Source organism: Lytechinus pictus, chromosome 3 (genome assembly GCF_037042905.1).
Source record: "Lytechinus pictus isolate F3 Inbred chromosome 3, Lp3.0, whole genome shotgun sequence".
Taxonomy (NCBI): domain Eukaryota; kingdom Metazoa; phylum Echinodermata; class Echinoidea; order Temnopleuroida; family Toxopneustidae; genus Lytechinus; species Lytechinus pictus.
In genome coordinates this window covers 40,509,789-40,531,276 of record NC_087247.1, presented here as the reverse complement: position 1 = coordinate 40,531,276, position 21,488 = coordinate 40,509,789, and the positions used below count along the sequence as shown (strand labels likewise).

At 36.2% G+C, this 21,488-nt stretch overlaps 1 protein-coding gene across 2 annotated transcripts in view; it reads left to right on the top strand.

Annotated features, from left to right (window-relative positions):
- LOC129255616 (general transcription factor 3C polypeptide 1-like) overlaps positions 1 to 21,071 on the top strand; it is a 61,166-nt gene extending 40,095 nt beyond the window's left edge. For both annotated transcript variants that reach the window (XM_064097053.1, XM_064097052.1), the window contains exons 23-35: positions 151 to 728; positions 981 to 1,097; positions 1,733 to 1,846; positions 2,461 to 2,564; positions 3,959 to 4,127; positions 4,737 to 4,868; positions 9,081 to 9,246; positions 11,660 to 11,742; positions 12,273 to 13,516; positions 15,253 to 15,415; positions 16,792 to 17,234; positions 17,991 to 18,183; positions 18,731 to 21,071. In XM_064097053.1, coding sequence (XP_063953123.1) covers positions 151 to 728; positions 981 to 1,097; positions 1,733 to 1,846; positions 2,461 to 2,564; positions 3,959 to 4,127; positions 4,737 to 4,868; positions 9,081 to 9,246; positions 11,660 to 11,742; positions 12,273 to 13,516; positions 15,253 to 15,415; positions 16,792 to 17,234; positions 17,991 to 18,183; positions 18,731 to 18,916 — 3,692 coding nt within the window. In that variant the 3' untranslated portion in view covers positions 18,917 to 21,071. The remainder of the gene's footprint in view (positions 1 to 150; positions 729 to 980; positions 1,098 to 1,732; positions 1,847 to 2,460; positions 2,565 to 3,958; positions 4,128 to 4,736; positions 4,869 to 9,080; positions 9,247 to 11,659; positions 11,743 to 12,272; positions 13,517 to 15,252; positions 15,416 to 16,791; positions 17,235 to 17,990; positions 18,184 to 18,730) is intronic.
- The last annotated feature ends 417 nt before the right edge of the window (positions 21,072 to 21,488 follow it).

Sequence of the window (21,488 nt, the reverse complement as noted above, 5' to 3'; positions counted from 1 at the left end):
CATGACTGCAATATGCAGGCGAGACAACGCTTGGCGTTTGCCTTGTTATTTTGGTGTTATCTATTTCTGTAGCTGAATTTCTCACCTTTATTTTCCCTTCAATTCATTTTGGATAAAATCATGTAAACCATTTTTTTTTTCTTTGCTCAGTGCAAGACCTTGCTTCAGAGGGAGGAGGAGCCAAGCGCAAAGAAAGAGGGAAAGTGATGAAAGTATTGGCCGTGGAGCATAAGAAGGCAACGGCAGGTGGCAAAGGTCAAAAGCGAAAGCGCCAGAAAGCCAAACCAACACCAGATAAACCACAAGTAAAGAACGATGTTTCAGTTCCAGAACCAGCTGATACAGGCTTTTTGGAAAGAGCTTTATCAGACCAACGCATTGCAGAGAAAGCTGATGAGAGAAGCAAAGAGCAGAAGAAAGTTGCATCAGATTCTGGACCAACAGATGCTGGAGAAACAGCAGGAGGAAGCAAGGTAAAGAAAATAATCCAGAGAAGCGAGGAACAGAAGAAAGTTGGATCAGATGCAGACCTGGTGGAAGGAGAAACAGACAAAAACAGGATAGAGAAAGCAAACAAGAAAAGCAAAGGACAAAAGAAAACAGGACCAAAGAGAACACCAAGGAGTCACCTTGCTCATGATCTCCATATCTATGATGAGACAGATATGCAAGCAAAACAGACGAAGATTCTTAGGAGGGTCAAGTGGAGTGCAAGAGAAGACAATTTAGTGAGTAGAATAATGTTCATTGCTTCTTCAGTAGCAATATTCAGCAATATTTTTCAGAATGCCTGTATGTTGTGAGACAAATCACATTGTCAATGCTAATAAATGTCCATTGTCTCAAAGTCTCAAGTCCCAAAAGGTCCAAAGTTTTGTGGACAAATCATTAATGTTCGTGACTTCATCATAATTCAATTCCTCTTTGTTATTTAATAAAGTTTTTGTTTCTCTCTCTATCTCTCTATCTTGGTATTGCAGCTTCTTTTATGTGGTTTGGCTCTTCGCTTTTTGAAAGTCAAGGTTACAAAGTGTGGCTCATTGAAGCATTATGTGCATATGTCTGAAGTTCGTGATTTGCTTCGGGAAAATCTTGAGGTAGGAAATCAATTCTATACTCTTATTTTACATTTCTTTTATCCAGCTCATTATGATGGTAAAAGGACTTTTATGTTTGTTTAGGGGATATTATTTTTATTCGAAACATTCATAATGATGTCAAGAATAATCATATGAATGGTAATAGTAATTTTGATAATAATTTTAATAAAGTTAAGAATGATTATACTCCTTCTTCTAATAATGAGACTAACAATCATTCTTCTCTGATCTATGTTCTGAGTGCCTAGCTAGATGTGATTGAATCTGTATATTTAATCTCAATCTATTTTTAGTTATATTAATTCAGAAGAATCATTGTCATCAGCAGATACACATTAATTGGGACATGATATCATGCCGTATGCTACAAAAGAACCAAGTAATTAATATTTTCATTGTTTTGATCAAAATAATAAAGAAACAACATTTTAATTGTGCCTTTTATAAAAAGATACAAAGTGCATTACATAGAGAAGAAAAAGTAGTGACAATGAAACAAAACAGAGAAACATACGTATATAAATGCAATAAAAATTAAAGAACATTGAAAAGACCAATGCTGGCAAGTTGGCATTAACCTAAAAGCTGATCTATGGAAATATCTGTCATATTGAGGGCTTTTTGTCTTGCAGGAATCCTGCGATAAGACATCGGAATCATGTGCTCGTCGGATAAGAGTTCTTCTTAAAAATGACACCAACATGTCAAACTTCACTGTCTGCTTAGCTGACATCCATGCAGACTTGGTAATGTTCTCCTTTTTATTATACTTTTAACAAATAGTTTTGCCCTGATTACTTCATTTGGCATGCCATCCAAAGATAAGCATATTGTCCTATATCATTTGTTACACATTTGGCCCTCATAGTATCAAAGTATTATACTCTGCAGTTGAAAATGACTTCATTTTAATTGTGGAATGTCCTTAAAATGTCATTGAACTCTTGGTAACAGACAGTCAAGCTGTCCGGAACATCAAAACTCCTCAACATATTGAAGCTTTACCGCTTATCTAATCTTCATAGCTCATTTTCTCCTCTATACTGCCCGTCTCAACATCCCTACTCATCTACCCAATGCTACAGGGACTTTTAAACTAAATTCTCTTCTACTTAAAGTCTTCATTTTCATCTTGTTTACAGTCATTTTAACGGACTACATCATATATAACAAAATATACTTCTTACTTTCATCTTTCTATTTCTTGCCTTTTAGCTTTCTTCTTTATTACTCCACTATCAACCAGTCATTTTCAATACTGACTATTAAAAAAAAACTACTTAGGCCTCCTCCATGTTGCCCTTGAATTCATATTAAATTTATTGGATCTATGTATAATTCTTGAACCTTTGACCTGCAGGAAATCATGTCAAAGTTCATGTCAGGGGATAAAACCTTTAGTAATGAGGCTGTACGACGCAAAGAATTCAGAGACCTCTGTATGGTACTTAGCAAGAAGTTTGAGTGAGTAAACGTCTTATTTTCAATACTCAAGTATTGAGTGGTTTTTCTTAAAGAGCTCAAATTTCAAGCAAAATTGATATTTTTTATACTGTTTATTCCCTTAACCCTAATAGGACTGGGCTATTTGAGATGTATTGAGGACTGGAGGGGGGGCATGATGGCCCCCCCTTTTTATCTCAGCCGCCGTTCACGCGATCACGCCAAAATTTGGCACACACATTCCTTACCACATAAACTACAAGATAGTATACAAAAAATTCTGAAAATAATTATTTTTTATTCATTATGAATAAAATATGCAAATTTATTCATGAAAAACATTTGCATATTTAACTCCCAATTTCACTTCAGATTTTCTTCTTTTTTTGCAGATCTCATCTTTGTAAATTAATTTAAAGGTTTTTAAAAAGATAAAAAATTGCGAAAGCCAATTTTTTCCTTATGTATTTCTTTGTTTTTGGAATTTCTTATGTATTTCTTTGTTTTTCATTGTTTTTTTCAATGGAAATTATTAAAGACCATTCAACAATTAAATTAAACCTTAAATTAATTAAGCAGACCAATTAGAAGGAAAAATAATCACCTTTTTATGAATTTCATCTCCCATAGACTTTGTACACAAAGTAGAAAAATGAGCTATTTTCGGCATGACATTGTCTCGTAAAAAGTCATGTGACGTAGCAATGCTATACCCCTATGTTGCAAATTTGGTCTCAAAAGTTGCTCGAGACTTGAAAGAAAAAATTCTTAGGCGCCATCTTTTTGCGTTTCGGAAACATCGCGCAAAGCGTCGAGGGGGGCCATCATGGCCCCCCCAGTCCTTTTAGGGTTTAAATGTTCACTTGATATTTGCTTTCGTATTCATAAAACCATAAAGAGTCACTCTGGCATAAAATTTAATTGAACTGAATTAATCGAGTGACTTAAAACAACCAATAACACTAAAATTTTGATCAAAATTGTCTGAAAAATAATGAGTTCTTTAAATTTTGAAGTTACACATTACTTCTTATAAAACGCTTATATGTATGTCATCATGAATTTCAAATGAGTAAAACTGATGAATCCGGCTCCCCTATAATTCCTGTAAGAATATGTAAAACCGATTGACTCATTAAGATTGTGAGATTTCCATTGTTCTTACTCGTTTTGTTGCTTCAGTGTTATTTTTAACCATTTGAGATCAAACTCAAATATTTACTTTGTGAGAATGGAAGTTGATGCTTAATTTGAGTCAGTGACAACTTTTTGTAATAGAAAAGGGCCCTGGATAATGATGCATTTGATGTCTACGCTAGTCTACTATTGTCTCATTTTCAACAGATCAAGATTGTAATGAGCTTTTTTAAGAGAGTTCAGTCCAGTTATGAAAACAAATTATATCCTGTATACAGGTCCCAAAGTAAGGATACCATTTTAGCAATACCTTCAACTTTGGAGGAGCTCTATCTGAACTATGATTTGATAAACAGCAATGTTCCTGTTGCAATGAAAGATATTGAATCCATGGATGTCAAGTCAGAAGAAGATATCACACACAATCTCCTTTTCACAGTTGTACTAGTAAGTCATAAAAATGGAATTGCATCATTCAGTAGTTAATGGTTTTATTTCTTTCAAGATATAATTTCCCAAGCAAGTTCTAAAAAGAATGATAAGGTTTTGGTAAAAATTGCAAGGATTTCAGTCAAATATTCTTTTTTTAATTGTTATATCTTGAAAATTACATAATGATTTGTATTGTTAAATCAATGCATGTCTGTCCATTTGACCTTGAAGTTGTGTAGAAAATATATACTGTTGTATAATAAAATCTGTGCATCTAAATATGTTTCAGAAATTCAAAAGCCATATCATTCCTCTACTCATGCCAGCATAGATATTACTCTTACACCTGTACATGTACTTGTCATTCATTCAAGTACATACAAAATTTCATGTTTTATTTTTTTATCTTTTATTTGTAAATTTATCTATAGATGTATCTAAATTAAGAATGTTGACAAGTATTAAAGTTCATTCACATTAGGCTCACAGAAAATTATTTTTAAAAATTGTGCATTTTTTTTTTACTCAACTAGTTTGAGCTTGCAAAATTGTTTGGTAGACACATTATAAAAATGCATATGTATCTGTACCCTCACTTGCAAATGATTTCATTTCATTTTATAGATATCACTGCTATCACATCACTTCAGACAGGGAGAGATGAAACAGATCTACTATGCTTTGAAGCAATATGATACAAAGCAACTACAAAGGGCGGTAGATACCCTCAAAAGCCAAGGCTTTACGGGTAGGAATGTAAGTGTTACTTTTGTATCAAATGCCTAATTATACTACAGCTAACTAGCTTTAAAAAGAATAATTAAATTGTCGGGGAATAAAGACAAGAAATAAGATATTCTTTTTTTCTCTCCGACAGCACCACAAGGGTAACACACGCAAGTGCTGTGTGATGTCCACCACACGGGATTCGAACCTATGACCTCTGGATTACTAGACCTGTGTCATAACCACTAGAACCACCGTATTGTCCTTAGAGATCTGGATTCAAGCTATTTCATATATTAGATATCAAAACAAAGGAATAATTAATTAGAATTGTGAAATCAACCTCAAAATCTTAACCAAGGTTAAGTTTTTGAAATGTTGGCATCACTCGAAAAGTTTGTGGATCTAGTTCATGAAACTTGGACATAAGGGTAATGGTGTATCACTAAACATCCTGCTTGAAATTCGGGTCAGGTCTTACAACCAAGGTCAAAGGTCATTTAGGGTCAATGAACTTTGACCATGTGACCATGGTGGGGGTATTTGTTAAATTAAGGACGTTCCACAGTTGAAATGAAGTCCATGTCATTTTCACAAAATTTTGCAGAGAGTTACTTTGGTATCTATGCATTATGAAAATGCAAAAAATAATATAGGTTCATGTGCTTACTTTTTTTCTACGGGTCTTCAAAGTCGCCGTATTTGAATGATATGCAATCTTGCGCAATCAAAAGAATTTTGCCTCTCTTAGACCTCACGAATTCACCAAATGAGTTTAAATCATCTTTACTCAGAGGATATCGCATCAAACTTCATCAAATTTTCTAGATATATAACAAAGTGTATACCAAAGAAAGAGAAAGCCTTTTAACTGGTAAAACTATATCTATTTGGAGTCAGCAGCGCCCTCATTTGGCAAGAATGGTGCAAAAACTTGGAAAAAAGCAAATCTTCAAAGACGTGAATCTACTCAAAAATTAAAAAAGTATTTTGTACGCTGCACTTTTTTCAAAATCCATGTCATTTTCATAAAATTCTGCTAATTTGTAGAGGAATGCATATCGAAGGTGTAGGAAAGTAAAAAATATGGGGTCCATGTGCTCGTTTTTTAACTATGAGTGTCCAAAGTGATGCGAGTTGACATGAAAATCGCAGAAAATGCGCCCAAAACATGCAAAAGTCTAATAATATCGTCTAAAATGCAATTGCTTCCATATTTCGCTCCCAAACATTCAAAATCCATGTCATTTTCATCATACTCTCTAGATTTGTAGAGGAATATATTCTAAAGGAATTAAAATATTGAAAATATGGGGTCCATGTGCTCGTTTTTAAACTATCAGTGTCCAAAGTGTTGCGAGTTGACTTGAAAATATTAAAATCCACCTAAAATGCGCCGAAAACGTGCAAAAGTCTAATAATACCGTCTCAAATGCGAATGGTTCCGTAGTTTTGCTCCCTAATATTCAAAATCCATGTCATTTTCATCATACTCTCTAGATTTGTAGAGGAAGACATTCTAAAGGCATTAAAATATCAAAAATATGGGGTCCATGTGCTCGTTTTTAAACTATCAGTGTCCAAAGTGTTGCGAGTTGGCTTGAAAATATTGAAATCCACCAAAAATGCGCCGAAAACGTGCAAAAGTCTATACCCTCTAAAATGCAAATGGTTCTGTAGTTTTGCTCCCTAACATTCAAAATCCATGTCATTTTCATCATACTCTCTAGATTTGTAAAAGAATATATTCTAAAGACATTAGAATATTAAAAATATGGGGTCCATGTGCTCGTTTTTAAACTATTGGTGTCCAAAGTGATGCGAGTTGGCATGAAAATCGCTGAAAATGCGCCCAAAACGTGCAAAAGTCTAATAATATCGTCTAAAATGCAAATCGTTCCATATTTCGCTCCCAAACATTCAAAATCCATGTCATTTTCATCATACTCTCTAGATTTGTAGAGGAATATGTTCTAAAGTAATTAAAATATAAAAAATATGGGGTCCATGTGCTTGTTTTTAAACTATCAGTGTCTAAACTGTTGCGAGTTGGCTTGAAACAGCCCAAAATGCGCCGAAAACAAGCACAAGTCTTATAATACTGTCCGAAATGTCTAAAATATGAATGATTCCATAGTTCTGCTCCCAAACACTCAAAATCCATGTCATTTTCATCATACTCTCTAGATTTGCAGAGAAATATATTCTGATGACGTTAAAATATATTAAAAACATGGGGTCCATGTACTCGTTTTTAAACTATCAGTGTCTAAACTGTTACGAGTTGGCTTGAAATAGCCCAAAATGCGCCAAAAACAAGTAACAGTCAGATAATACCGTCCAAAATGTCTAAAATATGAATGGTTCCGTAGTTCTGCTCCCAAACATTCAAAATCCATGTCATTTTCATCATACTCTCTAGATTTGTAGAGGAATAAATTCTAAAGGCATTAGAATATTTAAAGTATGGGCTCCATGTGCTCGTTATCAAACTATCAGTGCCTAAATTGTTGCGAGTTGGCTTGAAACAGTCTATAATGCGCCTAAAACCGTTCGGGCAAAAGTCTAATACCGTCCAAAATGTCTAAAATACGAATGGTTCCTTAGTCCTGATCCCAAACATTCAAAATCCATGTCATTTTCATCATACTCTAGATTTGTAGAGGAATATATTCTGAAGAAGTTAAGATATTTAAACAATGGGGTCCATGTGCTCATTTTCAAATTATCAGTGTCCAAAGCATTGCGGGTTGGCTTGAAACAGCCCAAAATGCGCCGAAAACAAGCAAAAGTCTGTTAATACCGTCTAAAATGCGAATGGTTCCGTAGTCTTGCTCCCAAACATTGAAAATCCATGTCATTTTCATCATACTTTGCACATAGATACTTTAGCACCTGAATATTTCAAATATACAAAAATTTACATGGGTCCATGTGCTTGATTTTTGCTATAGAGCTTCAAAGTTAACCCCAAATGGATGATGTTCTTAAGAATTGCGCATCCAAAAGAACTTGGCAATTTTAAACAATGAGTTTAAAGCTCTATTAATCAGTCAAAATCTATAAAGATTTCATCAAATTTTGCAATATGATTAATAATTGTATCCGTAAGATGGATAATTGATTTATATTGCTGTCCATTGTTTGCTCATTGAAGTCTAACAACACTTTCAGTTCTTAGAAATTGCGGGAAAGATACTCAACCTCAAAAATTTCAAATTTCAATAACAAACTTGAGAAGTAAAAGAAATGCTGCACTTTAGTCAAAACCCATGTCATTTTCACCAAACTTTGCAAAGTTGTAGAGGAAGGTATACCTAAGAGGTGCAAACATTAAAAAATATGGGTTCATGTGCTTGTTTTCAAACTATCAGCACTCTTATTAGAGCAAATTTGCTTCTTAAAACACCCCAAAACGCGCCAAAAGCTTTGTATCTATGTGAGGAAAAATTCCGAACCACTTTTCCATTTATTCAAACTCGGGATCATATTCATCATACTTTGCGGCACTACAGAGAAACTATTTTGAAATTGTAGAGGAATTTTAAAAAATGGTCCATGGAATAATTCCAGTTTATTAGCTTCATGAAATAACACATCGGATCTGCAGTTAGTGCAGATAAGGAGAAAAATCAGCTCATATTACCTACAGCTGATTAATCACCAGTTCATCCATTGTGACGTCAGCGCGCAGAGTGTAAAATATGCGCAGATCATGATGCGCACAAACATAACTGTGGGACGTCCTTAAATTGCCATGATAACTTTGAAGCTTTATGGATCTTGTTCATGAAAGTTGGACATAGGAGCAATCAATTATAATTGAACATCCTGTGTGAGTTTTACATCACATAACCAAGGTCAAAGGTCATTCAGTGTCATCGAACTGTGGCCATGTTGGGGGTATTTGTTGAATTGCCATCATAACCTTTTGACAGTTTATGTATCTAGTTCTTGAAATAAGAGTTATCAAGTATCATTGAATATTCTGTGACAGTTTCAGTTCACATGATCAAGGTCAGGGTCAGGGAATATAATATTTTATTATCATATGAATGGTGTTTCTTGTGAATAATTATTCAGTAGTTGTTTTTAAAGTCAGCACTGCTGTTATATGGAATCGCGTAATGCAGGCAAGACTGCCAGAGGGGCTCCACTTGTTTTTAATTGCCAATCCCGAACAATGTGCTCTCCTAAAATATAATATATTATCTGCATTCATTATGTTTGTTTTTCTTACAGCGTGGTATGCAGGATGTGTCGAGTCCCCAACGAGCCTTACATGTAATGCCTATGTCCTTCCAGTTCACCAAGGCATTCTTCAATCTTTTCAAAGTGCCTAGTATTCCTGAAAAGGTCTTGGATGAAACAAGTATGGCTCTTAATGACATTGTTGCATGGAAACAAGGTAATTCTTTCATTGTCATTGGTTATAGAGTAATCATAATGGGTACATGTAGTTCAGCCTAGGATTATTGACTGATAAAACAAAGTAAATCTTTCTTATTGGGGAGTTCAGCCTTAAGATTGGTGCGTGATAATACAAATTAAATCTTTCTTAATACTAAATAGGTTCATTATTGCGGATTGAAATAATCGCTAGAGGGTATTCATTTGTCTCGCAATCTACTATGGTCAACAAGGAAATTCATGATCACTCTCGCAAAAAGTGTTCACTGGCTTTCTAGGAAATTTGTGATCACTCTCGCAAAAAGTGTTCACTAGCTTACAAGTTCACGAGCTTTCGAGTGCCGCTGCAACTCTTTATCAAGTGACGAAAATTATCTGAAAACGTACTCTATTTATACTAATCTCCAGGACCGTACGCACGAACGCGAGAACAATAGGTGGGCATTGATCCGTTGCGTCGGTATGCGGTGCGGCCGGTAATCCGTATATGCAAATAAGCCGGGGGTATATGCAAATACGCCGTGGGTCGGCAATATGCAAATTAGACAAAATTGGCGGGCTCGCTTTGCTTCTATGAGCAAACAGAAGGAGCAGCAATGGGTAGCCCAGTCTCAGCGGTTGTGGCTAACCTATATATGGAAGGTTTTGAACAGAACGCTTTGCCCAAGTGTCCTTCCACATGCCACCCTCGGGTGTGGAAGAGATACGTCGATGACACTTTCATAATCGTAAACAGATCCGAAACAGACAGCCTACTCTCATACATGAATAGCCAGCAACCGTCCATCCAGTTCACTCTGGAGACTGAGCAAGGAGGGAAATTAGCATTCCTTGACACGCTAGTCCAAAGACACGAGGGCGGGAAACTCTCCACCTCTGTCTACCGCAAGCCCACTCATACAGACCAATACATACCATATGATTCTCATCACGACAAATCGGTCAAGAAGGGTCTTGTTAAATGCCTGTTCGACAGAGCAGCACGTATCATAACTCACCCACCTGAACTCCCGAAAGAAAGAGCACACATACGTGGCGCCTTGTACAGCAACGGCTACCCACGCCGTTTTATCAAGAACACTTTCAAGAAAAAACAACCACCAAGGGATCAGAAGGTTTTCAAGACTTGCACAGTCTTGCCATACATAGATGGCCTCTCACAACAACTTAAACGCCGATTAGAAGGTCACGGTATCCGAACGGTTTTCCGCTCGGACACCACCTTACACAAACAGCTTGTACACCCCAAAGACCCTATCCCTGATCACAGACGTGATGGCGTAGTATACAACATTCCTTGCTAGGGATGTGACGGGTCTTACATCGGAGAAACAGCCCGACCGATAGTTGAACGCATTTCTGAACACAAGCGCGATGTTCGGTTACAGCGAACCGACACATCCGCGGTGGCAGAACATGCTTGGGAGAAGCAACACCACCCAGATTGGGAGGGTGTACATTGCATTGCCAAAGAGAGACATTGGTATACACGCAGGATTAAGGAGGCTATTAGTATACGTCTTTGTCCTAACAACTTCAACAGAGACAGCGGGATCGACATCCCCGACTTCTGGATGCGAACCATCCGACAGCACAATACCCCCTTACCTGGCAGTGCACGCCGACCCGATCGTTCCCGGCCCCGAACGAGGGACCGCTCAGCTAGTCAAGCAAAGCGAGCCCGCCAATTTTGTCTAATTTGCATATTGCCGACCCACGGCGTATTTGCATATACCCCCGGCTTATTTGCATATACGGATTACCGGCCGCACCGCATACCGACGCAACGGATCAATGCCCACCTATTGTTCTCGCGTTCGTGCGTACGGTCCTGGAGATTAGTATAAATAGAGTACGTTTTCGGATAATTTTCGTCACTTGATAAAGAGTTGCAGCGGCACTCGAAAGCTCGTGAACTTGTAAGCTAGTGAACACTTTTTGCGAGAGTGATCACGAATTTCCTAGAAAGCCAGTGAACACTTTTTGCGAGAGTGATCATGAATTTCCTTGTTGACCATAGTAGATTGCGAGACAAATGAATACCCTCTAGCGATTATTAAATCTTTCTTATTGGGGAGTTCAGCCTTATGAATGGTGCGTGATAATACAAAGTAAATCTTTCTTATTGGGGAGTTCAGCCTTAAGATTGGTGCATGATAAAACAAAGTAAATCTTTCATAATGGGGAGTTATACCTAAAATAATTGTGCAACATGTTGTTGTCTACTTTATGCTTGCAATAGTATTTGATAGACACTATGCAAATGTACACATGTATCCTTTCCTTCACTTGCACATGATTTCATTTCATTTGATAGATATAAAATTTATTGGTGATATGCTATATGATTTTTTTAAAACTTAGTTTTGAGTCAATTTAAAATAGAATCTTATCTTCTTTCCCAATCTCAGATGAAAGTTCTGCACCTACTCTGGCACTAGACAAAATGAAGGGAAACAGATCTAGTTTACTGTGTATTCCAGCTCTGAAACTGGTGAGTTAAACATTTTAATTGCTTCATTCACATGGTCTAAATCATGGTACTATTTTGGGGTGTGATGTTTGAAAACCCCCTTAAACTGTTTTGCTGTGTGATCATGTACCACAAACAGAAATGCATGTATGTGATTACATACAATTGTTCAAACTGAACATTTATTAAGCCAATTGTTAAATTTTGATTGTTAAGACACTGAACAGCTGTCCTTTCCAGTCAGCCTATTTAGTTAGATAGTAGTCTTCCTAAATATGAAAAGGAGTTGAAAAGTTTTGATTGTTATTTGCCTTTTTTTGCAACAGGGATTTGTTTTGAATACATACTTAAGAGTGATTTAAGATGAGGGAAAGGTTTCAAGTAACCATGTCTGAATCAACAAGTGGCTTGAAAAACAGCATGAACAAATGTGATTTCTTTTCATTTTTATTTTTAATTTAAGATACTTCTTCAGCTATTGTTTAATAGAATATATTTATGATCTCTAAGCCGTACAACCTGTAAAAAAAGACTCATTATTTTTCATTTAGGCATATGACTCAGTGGACATTCCGAAGGAAATTATATCATTAGACCTGAGTGCTAGTGAGAGAGCACATCTACAGAAGAGACATGAAGAGGAAATGTTGAGGGCCGTTGAAGAGGTTGACTTTGAGGAGGAGGATGATGACAGTATTTCAGGGAAGTCAAGAGAAGGGAAGCGAAAGGCATCAGAAATCACTGAGAATGTAGCTCCAAAGAAGCTGATGAGGCACCTTGTTGAAACTGCTGGACGGAAGAAGGTAGCATTTGTCAGAACAGCACATGAAGAATGGTGTCAGAAAGTGGCCGACAAACAGCAGACGTTAGAACAAGGAAATAAGAAGGTTGCAATGAAGTCACTGATTCCTCGATTATTGGGTGATGTGAAGAAGGAGATGAACAATGTGGATGCGAGTAGTGTCAATCCCACTATGCCATCTCAAGCACCTGTTTCTCTTGATACAGCATCAGCAGCTAGACGATCTCTTGCCTTGGACCATGATTACTTCATGCCTAAAGTAGTACAAACTCAAGAGACGTGCCAAGATGAAATCAATCCTGAAGACTCATCTCAGGGGACTCCAAGAGAAGAATTACCTCCAGATGATTCCAAGCGTGTCGATGACACGGCTTCTATGATCTCAGCTTCAACTGACGGAACACCCAGGACTACAAAATCTAGCTCTTTCTTTAATTGGTTGACCATGAGAGGGTTTCTGACCCAGGATTACACCAAGAAACCTCAAAACATCCACGAGGACATCATTGTCCGTAGATGTAGTGTTTTCATGAAACCGACCACAAGTCTTATCAGTATTCTAGACAGGTTTCATGTGCCTTCTAGACAAGAACATAACGAACAAGATAAAGTGCATAGCATAAAGGACACTTCCCATCAAAGAACTGGCAGTTCACAACCTAGCATTTCTTCAAGTGAAGGAAACAGCATGGACAATGAAAGGACAGGTGATGATGGTAATCAACAAACCCCTATCCAATCCAGGAATGGCACCAATGGAGGGGATCTAGTTCCATCGGAAAAGTCCATGAACCCCTCAAGGCATTCAGAAAGCAAGACTAGAACTAGTAGAAGTACCACATCACAATATTTGCAGACCCTTGGTGAATTGATTCACCAGCCCTGTGGACCAGTTGTGGCATTTCTTGGTCCTCACACTAGCAGTGATTTCAGACCAAGCTTCAGGTACACCATGAACAACCCCCGTAGGAGTCTGGAAGATGTTTGCAAAGGGTGAGTTATTGACATTATTACAGGTATTAAGGGTAAATTCCTGATTGGTCTACACCCGTTCAGTATACTTTCATTTTTTTCTCATCCCACATGGTATAACCCTAGATCGTCTACAACCCGTTGTCTACTAACCATTTGGTCTAATTGCTATGTAGTCTATGTACTACTTTGTCTTATTTCCACTTCATCTAATATCCACTTGGTCTAACACCACTTAGTCTGTGTGATTAAAATGAACTGTTTGATTTATAAATTTTCTAATGATATTTTTTTATTTCTTAAGTAGAAAAAGTGTAAAATTCAACCAATTGGCTTGAGACTAAATGATAATTCAACTGAGTGGGTATCAGATCAATTGTTGTGTAGACCAAACAGCATTTAGACCAAAATAATAGTGGACCAAACAACGTCAACTCATGTGGTATTATAGACCATCTTAGAAGTAGACTATCTGATTGTACACAGATTGAATACAACCATCATTGAACAGTATACAAATAGCGAATAGGCATGAGTGCGATGGTGCAAGATTTTGCATGAGGTGAAAGAAAGATGCTCTATTCAACGAGGCATTAGCCAAGTTGAATAGAGCATCTTTCTTTCACCTCATGCAAAATCTCGCACCATTGCACGAATAAGAATATTCGCTATTTGTGTTGTACAACGCATCAGAATTTAGCAAAAATATGAAAAAAATCAAGAGTTTTTCCCTGCTGTAATCTATGAAAAGGGAGCAAAAAAATTGAAAGCAAAAAGCAAAATCCCATAAGCGCACATGACCTTGGGCAGCATTGCGCATTTAGCCAGCAGGCTTATACGCGTATTGCACCTTTTTCTGAGCGCAATGAATTAAATCGTATTGTGACGTCACCTCCTAAAGCCGTGCAACGGTACATTTTGGATGGTACGTCTTGTGTGCAACGGTACCAGTGTTTTACATTCAGCCTCCCAACAAGCTAAGTAGGCGTTGTACAACATAGATACAGATGTCTTCCATCCATCTCAAAGTATAGTGTAGGAAATATGAAACCAACAGTATAGGGAAGAAATGACATACACATATATGTTTGTTTATAAATTTGTTTGAGAAGGCATGTGGGCTATGTGCTGTTTTTTGCCCTACATTTTATTAGTTGTGGTTAATATTTGCTCACAGAATTTATTTTCAGATGTCAATCATGACACTTTGGATATTTCCTTTAATCTGAAGAATACACTTGAGTCCATGAGTTTAAATCTTGCAAACAATGTTTATGACAAATAACAGAAATCATAATATTTCTTGTTATATTTTGGATTGGGGAGACATGTTATTTGTAAATGCCCTGTTATCATGCATCTGAGTCTATTAAATTGTACAAAAACTGACAACGGGTTAATACACTTATACACACACACACATACATGAATTGGTTAGTTTTCTTGAAGCCATTGTCACAATTTTCAATAGCAGTAGTAGACATTTATGAAGGGCTTTCAGTTTGAGGTAGGCGATCAGAGGAAGAGACAACTAATGAATTCTTGGAAGTAGCAAGTGAAGAAGTGCAGAATGGCCTTCCTCTGGTTTGAGGATTGAGAATGCATTGAGTAAGGGTAAATATGAGTGCGGGGCAAAACTGGTTACCTATTCATGGGGAGGATATATGATTTAAAACTATGGACACACTTACTACTACTATAACATATATACCATGGATCTAAGAACATCTTGTGTCTTTTGTTATATTTTCATCCAGACATGAAGACCATTCACAAATGTTGACTATCTACCAACTTGTGAAGGCAGCAGGATCATTAGGTCTTACCTATCCTCGGCTTCTTCATGCCATTCAGCTGAATACGCACCATGCAAGGAACAGAGTATTCAGCTGTTTGAGGATCTTGCTTCAAGAACAGTTAGTAAGTACTTGACTTTAACTTGATATGTTTATGGTCATGATGAACATGGTGCTCAAGTCTTACACCAGCAATCAATTTAAATTACAATTAAGGCAGGTCTATAGTTTTCAAACTCACAAATTGAAACATTCTTGTGAAACGTAAATGTAAATGATTGATGCTTATTTAGCTTCTCGCATTTTTGCTATGGTCTCTTGTATTATTTTTATTCATTGTCAAAGCCACAATGGGAGATGATCTGATTGAATTCTGGGGTTATAAGATCAAGGGTCTCAGAGATCATATACCTGAAAATAATTAGTTCTTGTGATCGGTATGATTTATTCCTTGAACACTTCAGCACCTTTATGATGGAGTAATAATAATGATAATAATAATAGCTGGATTTATATAGCGCTTTTTGCCTGAGGATACAAAGCGCTTCCTATTATTAGCCTGGCTTTAGGTGCAGTAGAGTATAGGCATATACTGACTAAAGACCATTTTAAGTGACCAACTCCCATGGTTGCATGTGTAAGTGACAATGATATGGTAAGGTTTTAGGATCATGACGTCTAAGTTTAGAGATGTCTTAAATTACTTGAAAATTCCTTTTTCTTGTGAAAAAAAATTATAGACTTGGTTCATGTATGCATATTATCGTTAATGGTCTGATTATATTTTGGGGATCACATGGTCAAAGGTCTCAGAGGTCGTGTCTTGTTCTTGAAATTGAATAAAATATTTACGGAAATCCCTTTATACTGACTAAATGATAATTTGAGATTTTTGCTTAGATGACTGAATTCATGAAAGGTTTTATTTTGTGAATTTATATCTCCATCATTCACTTTAAATACATATATTTGATTTGTAAAGTAATAGACCAGTTCGTAGTTACTTCATGGACAATTTTGGTCAAATGACCTTTCATTTCTTTCATTAAGATAGGCAGATTTCAAAGCAAGATATTACGTATGCATGCCTTACATAGCGGGATGAAGAAATTGAATAGACCAGGTGACTAGAATAGCACATCAATGAACACTCTATGAAGGTATTTGTTGCATTTCTACTTTGAATGCATATTAGAGGATGTTGCACAATGTACTTGGCAAACTGTGAAATATACCAGTCATTCGTGGATGCATTGTTTTTTGTGGATGTGAATGAAAAACACAATTCAAAAGAATATATGAATAATCAAGACATCGAAGTTAGTGCTTATCTCATTAAATTTTAAACCACCATGTCACTTTAGTACAAATGACCTTCCTCTGATCATGCGCAGAATCTTCTGATCATGCGCAGAGTGGAACTACGAACTGGCTTATTAAACACTTTTATAAATGATATCACTATATTGTAATAGAAATTGTTCTCTTTTCTTACCTTAGCTCCTAGAAGTGGGTACCTCTGTTGTGAGACTTGTGGCACAGAAGAATGCTTCGAAGTGGTTACTAAAATCAGTAAAGATTGTACCATTGCCTACCACCAGCACCCCTCCAGATAACAGTGGTTTGCCCAGTCCAGCAAAGAAGACAAACGTACCAGAAGAATCCATTTCACAGGAAGGGACGATGAATGGTGATAATTCTATGAGGGACAAACAAGATGTTCATTGTGAAACTCACTCCTCAAATCAAGTGCCAACAGATGAGATACTCCTGGCAGCTTCCATTAACAGTAGAGTGGAGGGGGAAGAGTTTGAGAGTGACAAAGAGGCATCAGAGAAAAATCGCTTAGCAGAGACTATAGCTGAAGATGATGAAGCATCAGGATCGAAAGGAAAGAAACGTAAGAAAGGTGACAAGAAGGAAAAGATAGATGCGGTTGAAATGTAAGTATACATGTGCTTATTAAAGTCATATCAAAGCATGTTTAATGTAATAGTAAAGATTCACAAGACCTTAACAGCCTTGTCAGCTGGAATCTAGCTTTAAAGGTACTCGGCATCTTTCATCTTTGTTTTTGATGAATTTAAACTAGGATTAGGGATGCTTGCTGGATTACTGCATGAAAGTCTTGGTACTAACTTTTGATAATGTATGTAATGATTTATAATTATATTGGACTTAAATTCTGCCATTCATATGTAACAAAAGTGTAGTGACTGATGTATCATTTTTCACTGATTGAGAAATCATTTTTCACTGATTGAGAAATGAAAACTTAAATGAAAAAATGAAGCAACCCCCCTCCCCTTCCCCTTCTAATGTTATTAATGTTTTCTATAAATGAAGTTCCTTTTAATACCTAAATTCAGGGTATAACATTATTCAAGTCATAACATTATTCAAGTCATTACATAATTAAAATTTTGTGCCTGAGAACAATTTTCAGTACATACATGGGTGATCAGATCTCATTTTTACAGAATAAACCAACATTAATCTAAATAATATAAGGAGTGGTATTTCAAGCATGTAAAGGGTGAAGTGAGAATTTTCAGCAGAGATTCTACATAATTTCAATTTTTCAAATTACAATATTAGTGAATATGAACTATGAACCAGAGAGGCTCCATCCCTAGCCTAACCCTCATTTTCAGGAGCAATCATGGATATATAACATTGGATATTGGTTATTGTTACAGGAAATATGAACAAGTGTCCATTCTGTGCCATCCCTGGACGAACATTGATGGGTCAGTCAGCATCAAGTCACTCATCTTATTTCTAAGTAGTGTTGGATTGATGATAATATCAAAGCCAGGAATCAAAGAGAGTGATATCTTTCAACATTACCAGTCCTGCATGTCTCCAGTAGATTGCTTACATCTCTTCAAGGTGAATCATCCTTTTTTTCTTCTCCATCTCATCGTTCCTGTGAGGAGGTTGTTTTTACAGTGTCACTTAAGAACATTCCACAGTTCAAATAAAATCCTTTTTCATTTTTACCAAATTTCGCATCGATATACTTTGGTCGAAGTGAGACCAAAATATGGGGAAAATCATATGAGATTTGAAGTGTGCTATAAGTGGATATCTGTTTGACCTGATGGTATCATATTTTTTTAGTCAAAACACATGTCAATAGAGAACTGATCTTTTACTGGGGGTCATGAGCTCCTTCTTAATGCAACAAAATTATATGATTTTGTAATATTTTCTCTGTGCATTTTAGAATAATGGCACAAAATATCAAGACATCCCTTTCCCACTCTATGATTATTAAGAATTAAAAACAATGAATTTGCTTACCAAACAGGTAAATTTTCTATGATTGTAACATAAGAACTTTAGCATCTTCCATGGTTTGCGTACCCTTCCGTCTTCAGCTTTTGAATTGCTCATGGTCATTGGTCTAAATATTGACTATTATTACATCCTACAGATCTTGATGAATGCAGATATCATCACTAGGCATTCAACATACACCAGCATAAAGATGAATCTGTTTGGAGCTCCATTGAACACTAAACCCAAGGTGGTTATCTTCTACCAACCAACAGTAGCAGCACTTATGAATTTAACACTTCTGAAAAACAATCTTGTAAATTCAGATAAAGAGGAGAGCTAACTGATCTGATTGTGGACTTGCCTTGAACATCAGACTCATGGATACACTCTTCTACCTTTGGACCTTAGGGATCCCTGATGAAATAAACAATTTGACCGGAAACCTCTATGAATCCGAAGAAAGTCGCTGATTTTAACAAAATATAGGGTTGGTTCACAAAGAGTTATTAAAGTATGACCTTTTATCTCATTGATTATTATGTGGTGGTGCATGTCTCCTGAGAATATGTGATCAATTCAGTGATGCATTTTATGATAACTTGGAACTTAAGTGTGGTTTCATTCACACCTAACTCTTTGTGAATGACCGATTTGGATTTCCTGTGAGCACCAAACACAGTTAATTTCTCCTGCTGATGGACCGAACAGACCTGTAATTAAGTTATCATAAACCTTATCAAATCCAAAATGTATTGAAAGTTTGTTATTCTGACTCTGTCCTGGGTCTCATTTCATAAAGACTTACAGCTGTAGCAACTTTGGCATTACTGTAAATACCATTAACACTTTGATTGTGATTGGCTCCTGAGTTCTGTTACCATGGTTATTGCAATCAATGGCAAAGTTACAATAGTTATAACACTTTATGAAATGAGCCCCTGATCTCCATTGAACATCAAACCCAAGACAACGTTCTTCTACAAATCTGTTTAATTGATATTGAACATACAGCTTTATAAAGGAAACCCCAGCAATTTGAAATAAACAACCAACTGGCTATCTCAATTCTTTTGGTCCACCCTTGACCATCCAATTTGAAATCCTCTTCTAACAACAGACCTTTGGCAGTTATGTTTGTATTAAAGGGGAAAATGTAGTCAAGTCAAATGAGTTAGGTGATTTATCTGATTCTGTGTGAATTTTCATTAAAGCATCAAACTCAAGGCTTAAGTCCACCAACCTTACCTATGGATGGTGATGAATGCTAGCTCTATTGAATGATAAACTATCAAAGTGCAATGTTGTTGAATGCTGTGTTTTCTTCATCCATTGAGCACCTAGGACACCCATAGATTACTGTGCTGAATCAATTGAAGCACAGATGAACTGGTTCTTCTTCAGGATGGCCAAGGTTTATGTACCTAAACAATGATTACGCTGCCATCTCATTTATCAGTGATTATTCCTGAGCCATCAAGTAAAGTCTTTACAAGGATGAACTATACCAGTTGCTCATAGCAGGAATGTGAATGTGTTTTTCCTACTTCAAATATGGGTTTACCTGCTGAAATACAAACTACATGTATGAAGTTGTCCTTGTATCACTATTCCAGCTGTGTCTCCTACCATCTAAGGGTATTGAATTAATTAACCCTGATCAATAATATTTTCTTAGTAATATCAGATAGCTGGATATGTTCTGCCCTTTTTCTGCCCTCAAGCCCAGTTGGATCAATACTGAATATAATTTGTTGTAGTACATGGGCTTTTTAAAACTTCCATTATGACTCCAATTTCAAGTTCAAATGATCATGATGGTGAATGAAAGATCTAAAGGTTAAGTAAAAGTTATAATACCATATGAATTTCAGATAAGAATACAAGATATTGTTCATACAGTTGAGTGAAAGTAATAAAACTTAAATGAATTCCAAGCAAGAATAATAGATATTTTTATACATATGGTTATGAAAGTTGAGTAAAATGTCTAACACCAGATGAATTCCAAGAATACTCGCTACCATTTGTTTAGTCAAATAGTTTGAATTTAATTGTTAACTGGGTGAGCATTGGCAGCAGAATGTGTATCGGAACCAGACCAGTCTAAATTTTTGTATTATTCTCGTACACAGAGCTTCAACACAAAACACTCAGCCAACTTGCTTGTACATGACTTATGCCCACTTGAATCAAATTTTCGAGGTGAAACAAATATATATCAATCTAATAAATGTTTTCAAAAAGCAATCAATATTCATCGTCCAAGTTTGGCATAAGTATTTCTAATAAATATCTTCAATATCTGCTGGCTTTGCATAATTTCAGACTAAAGACATGCAAAATGTTAAGACTGATTTTAAATGAATATGCCCTATATGTAAATTTCATTCCATTAATTTGGAGTGTAACAATGAACTCTTACAGTGGGTATTATGTTAACCACATGTTTTATGATGGTATTTATTATTAATAAAAAGATTTTAATGTTTCAGGAATATGATGTGTCATTTCATTATTTATATTGTTACATTACAATTATTTTCAGAAACCAAAGAGTGATACAAAAAAAAAATCAGCTGGTGTGTTATGGTAGAGAAAGCAGGCAAGAGAGTGGGGAAACAGAGAGTAAGAGAGATGACACACTTTACACACACACCCACATGCAGTGATAGAGAGAAACCGGGAAAGGGTGTATAATGTATTATATGTACCTACTATCTATTTGATATGAACATTCTAGTAGTAAGGTAGATAAAAGGGCAGTTTTTACCAGTGGATATCATATTTTTTTCTTATTTATGTCTTTGACCAATTTATAAAGGGATTGTTCATATTTCTTGACTTCTGTTTGTGGTAGGTGTTTTAAACTTCATAGACTATTAGAGGGGAGAGACGGAAGGGGGAGGTAGGGC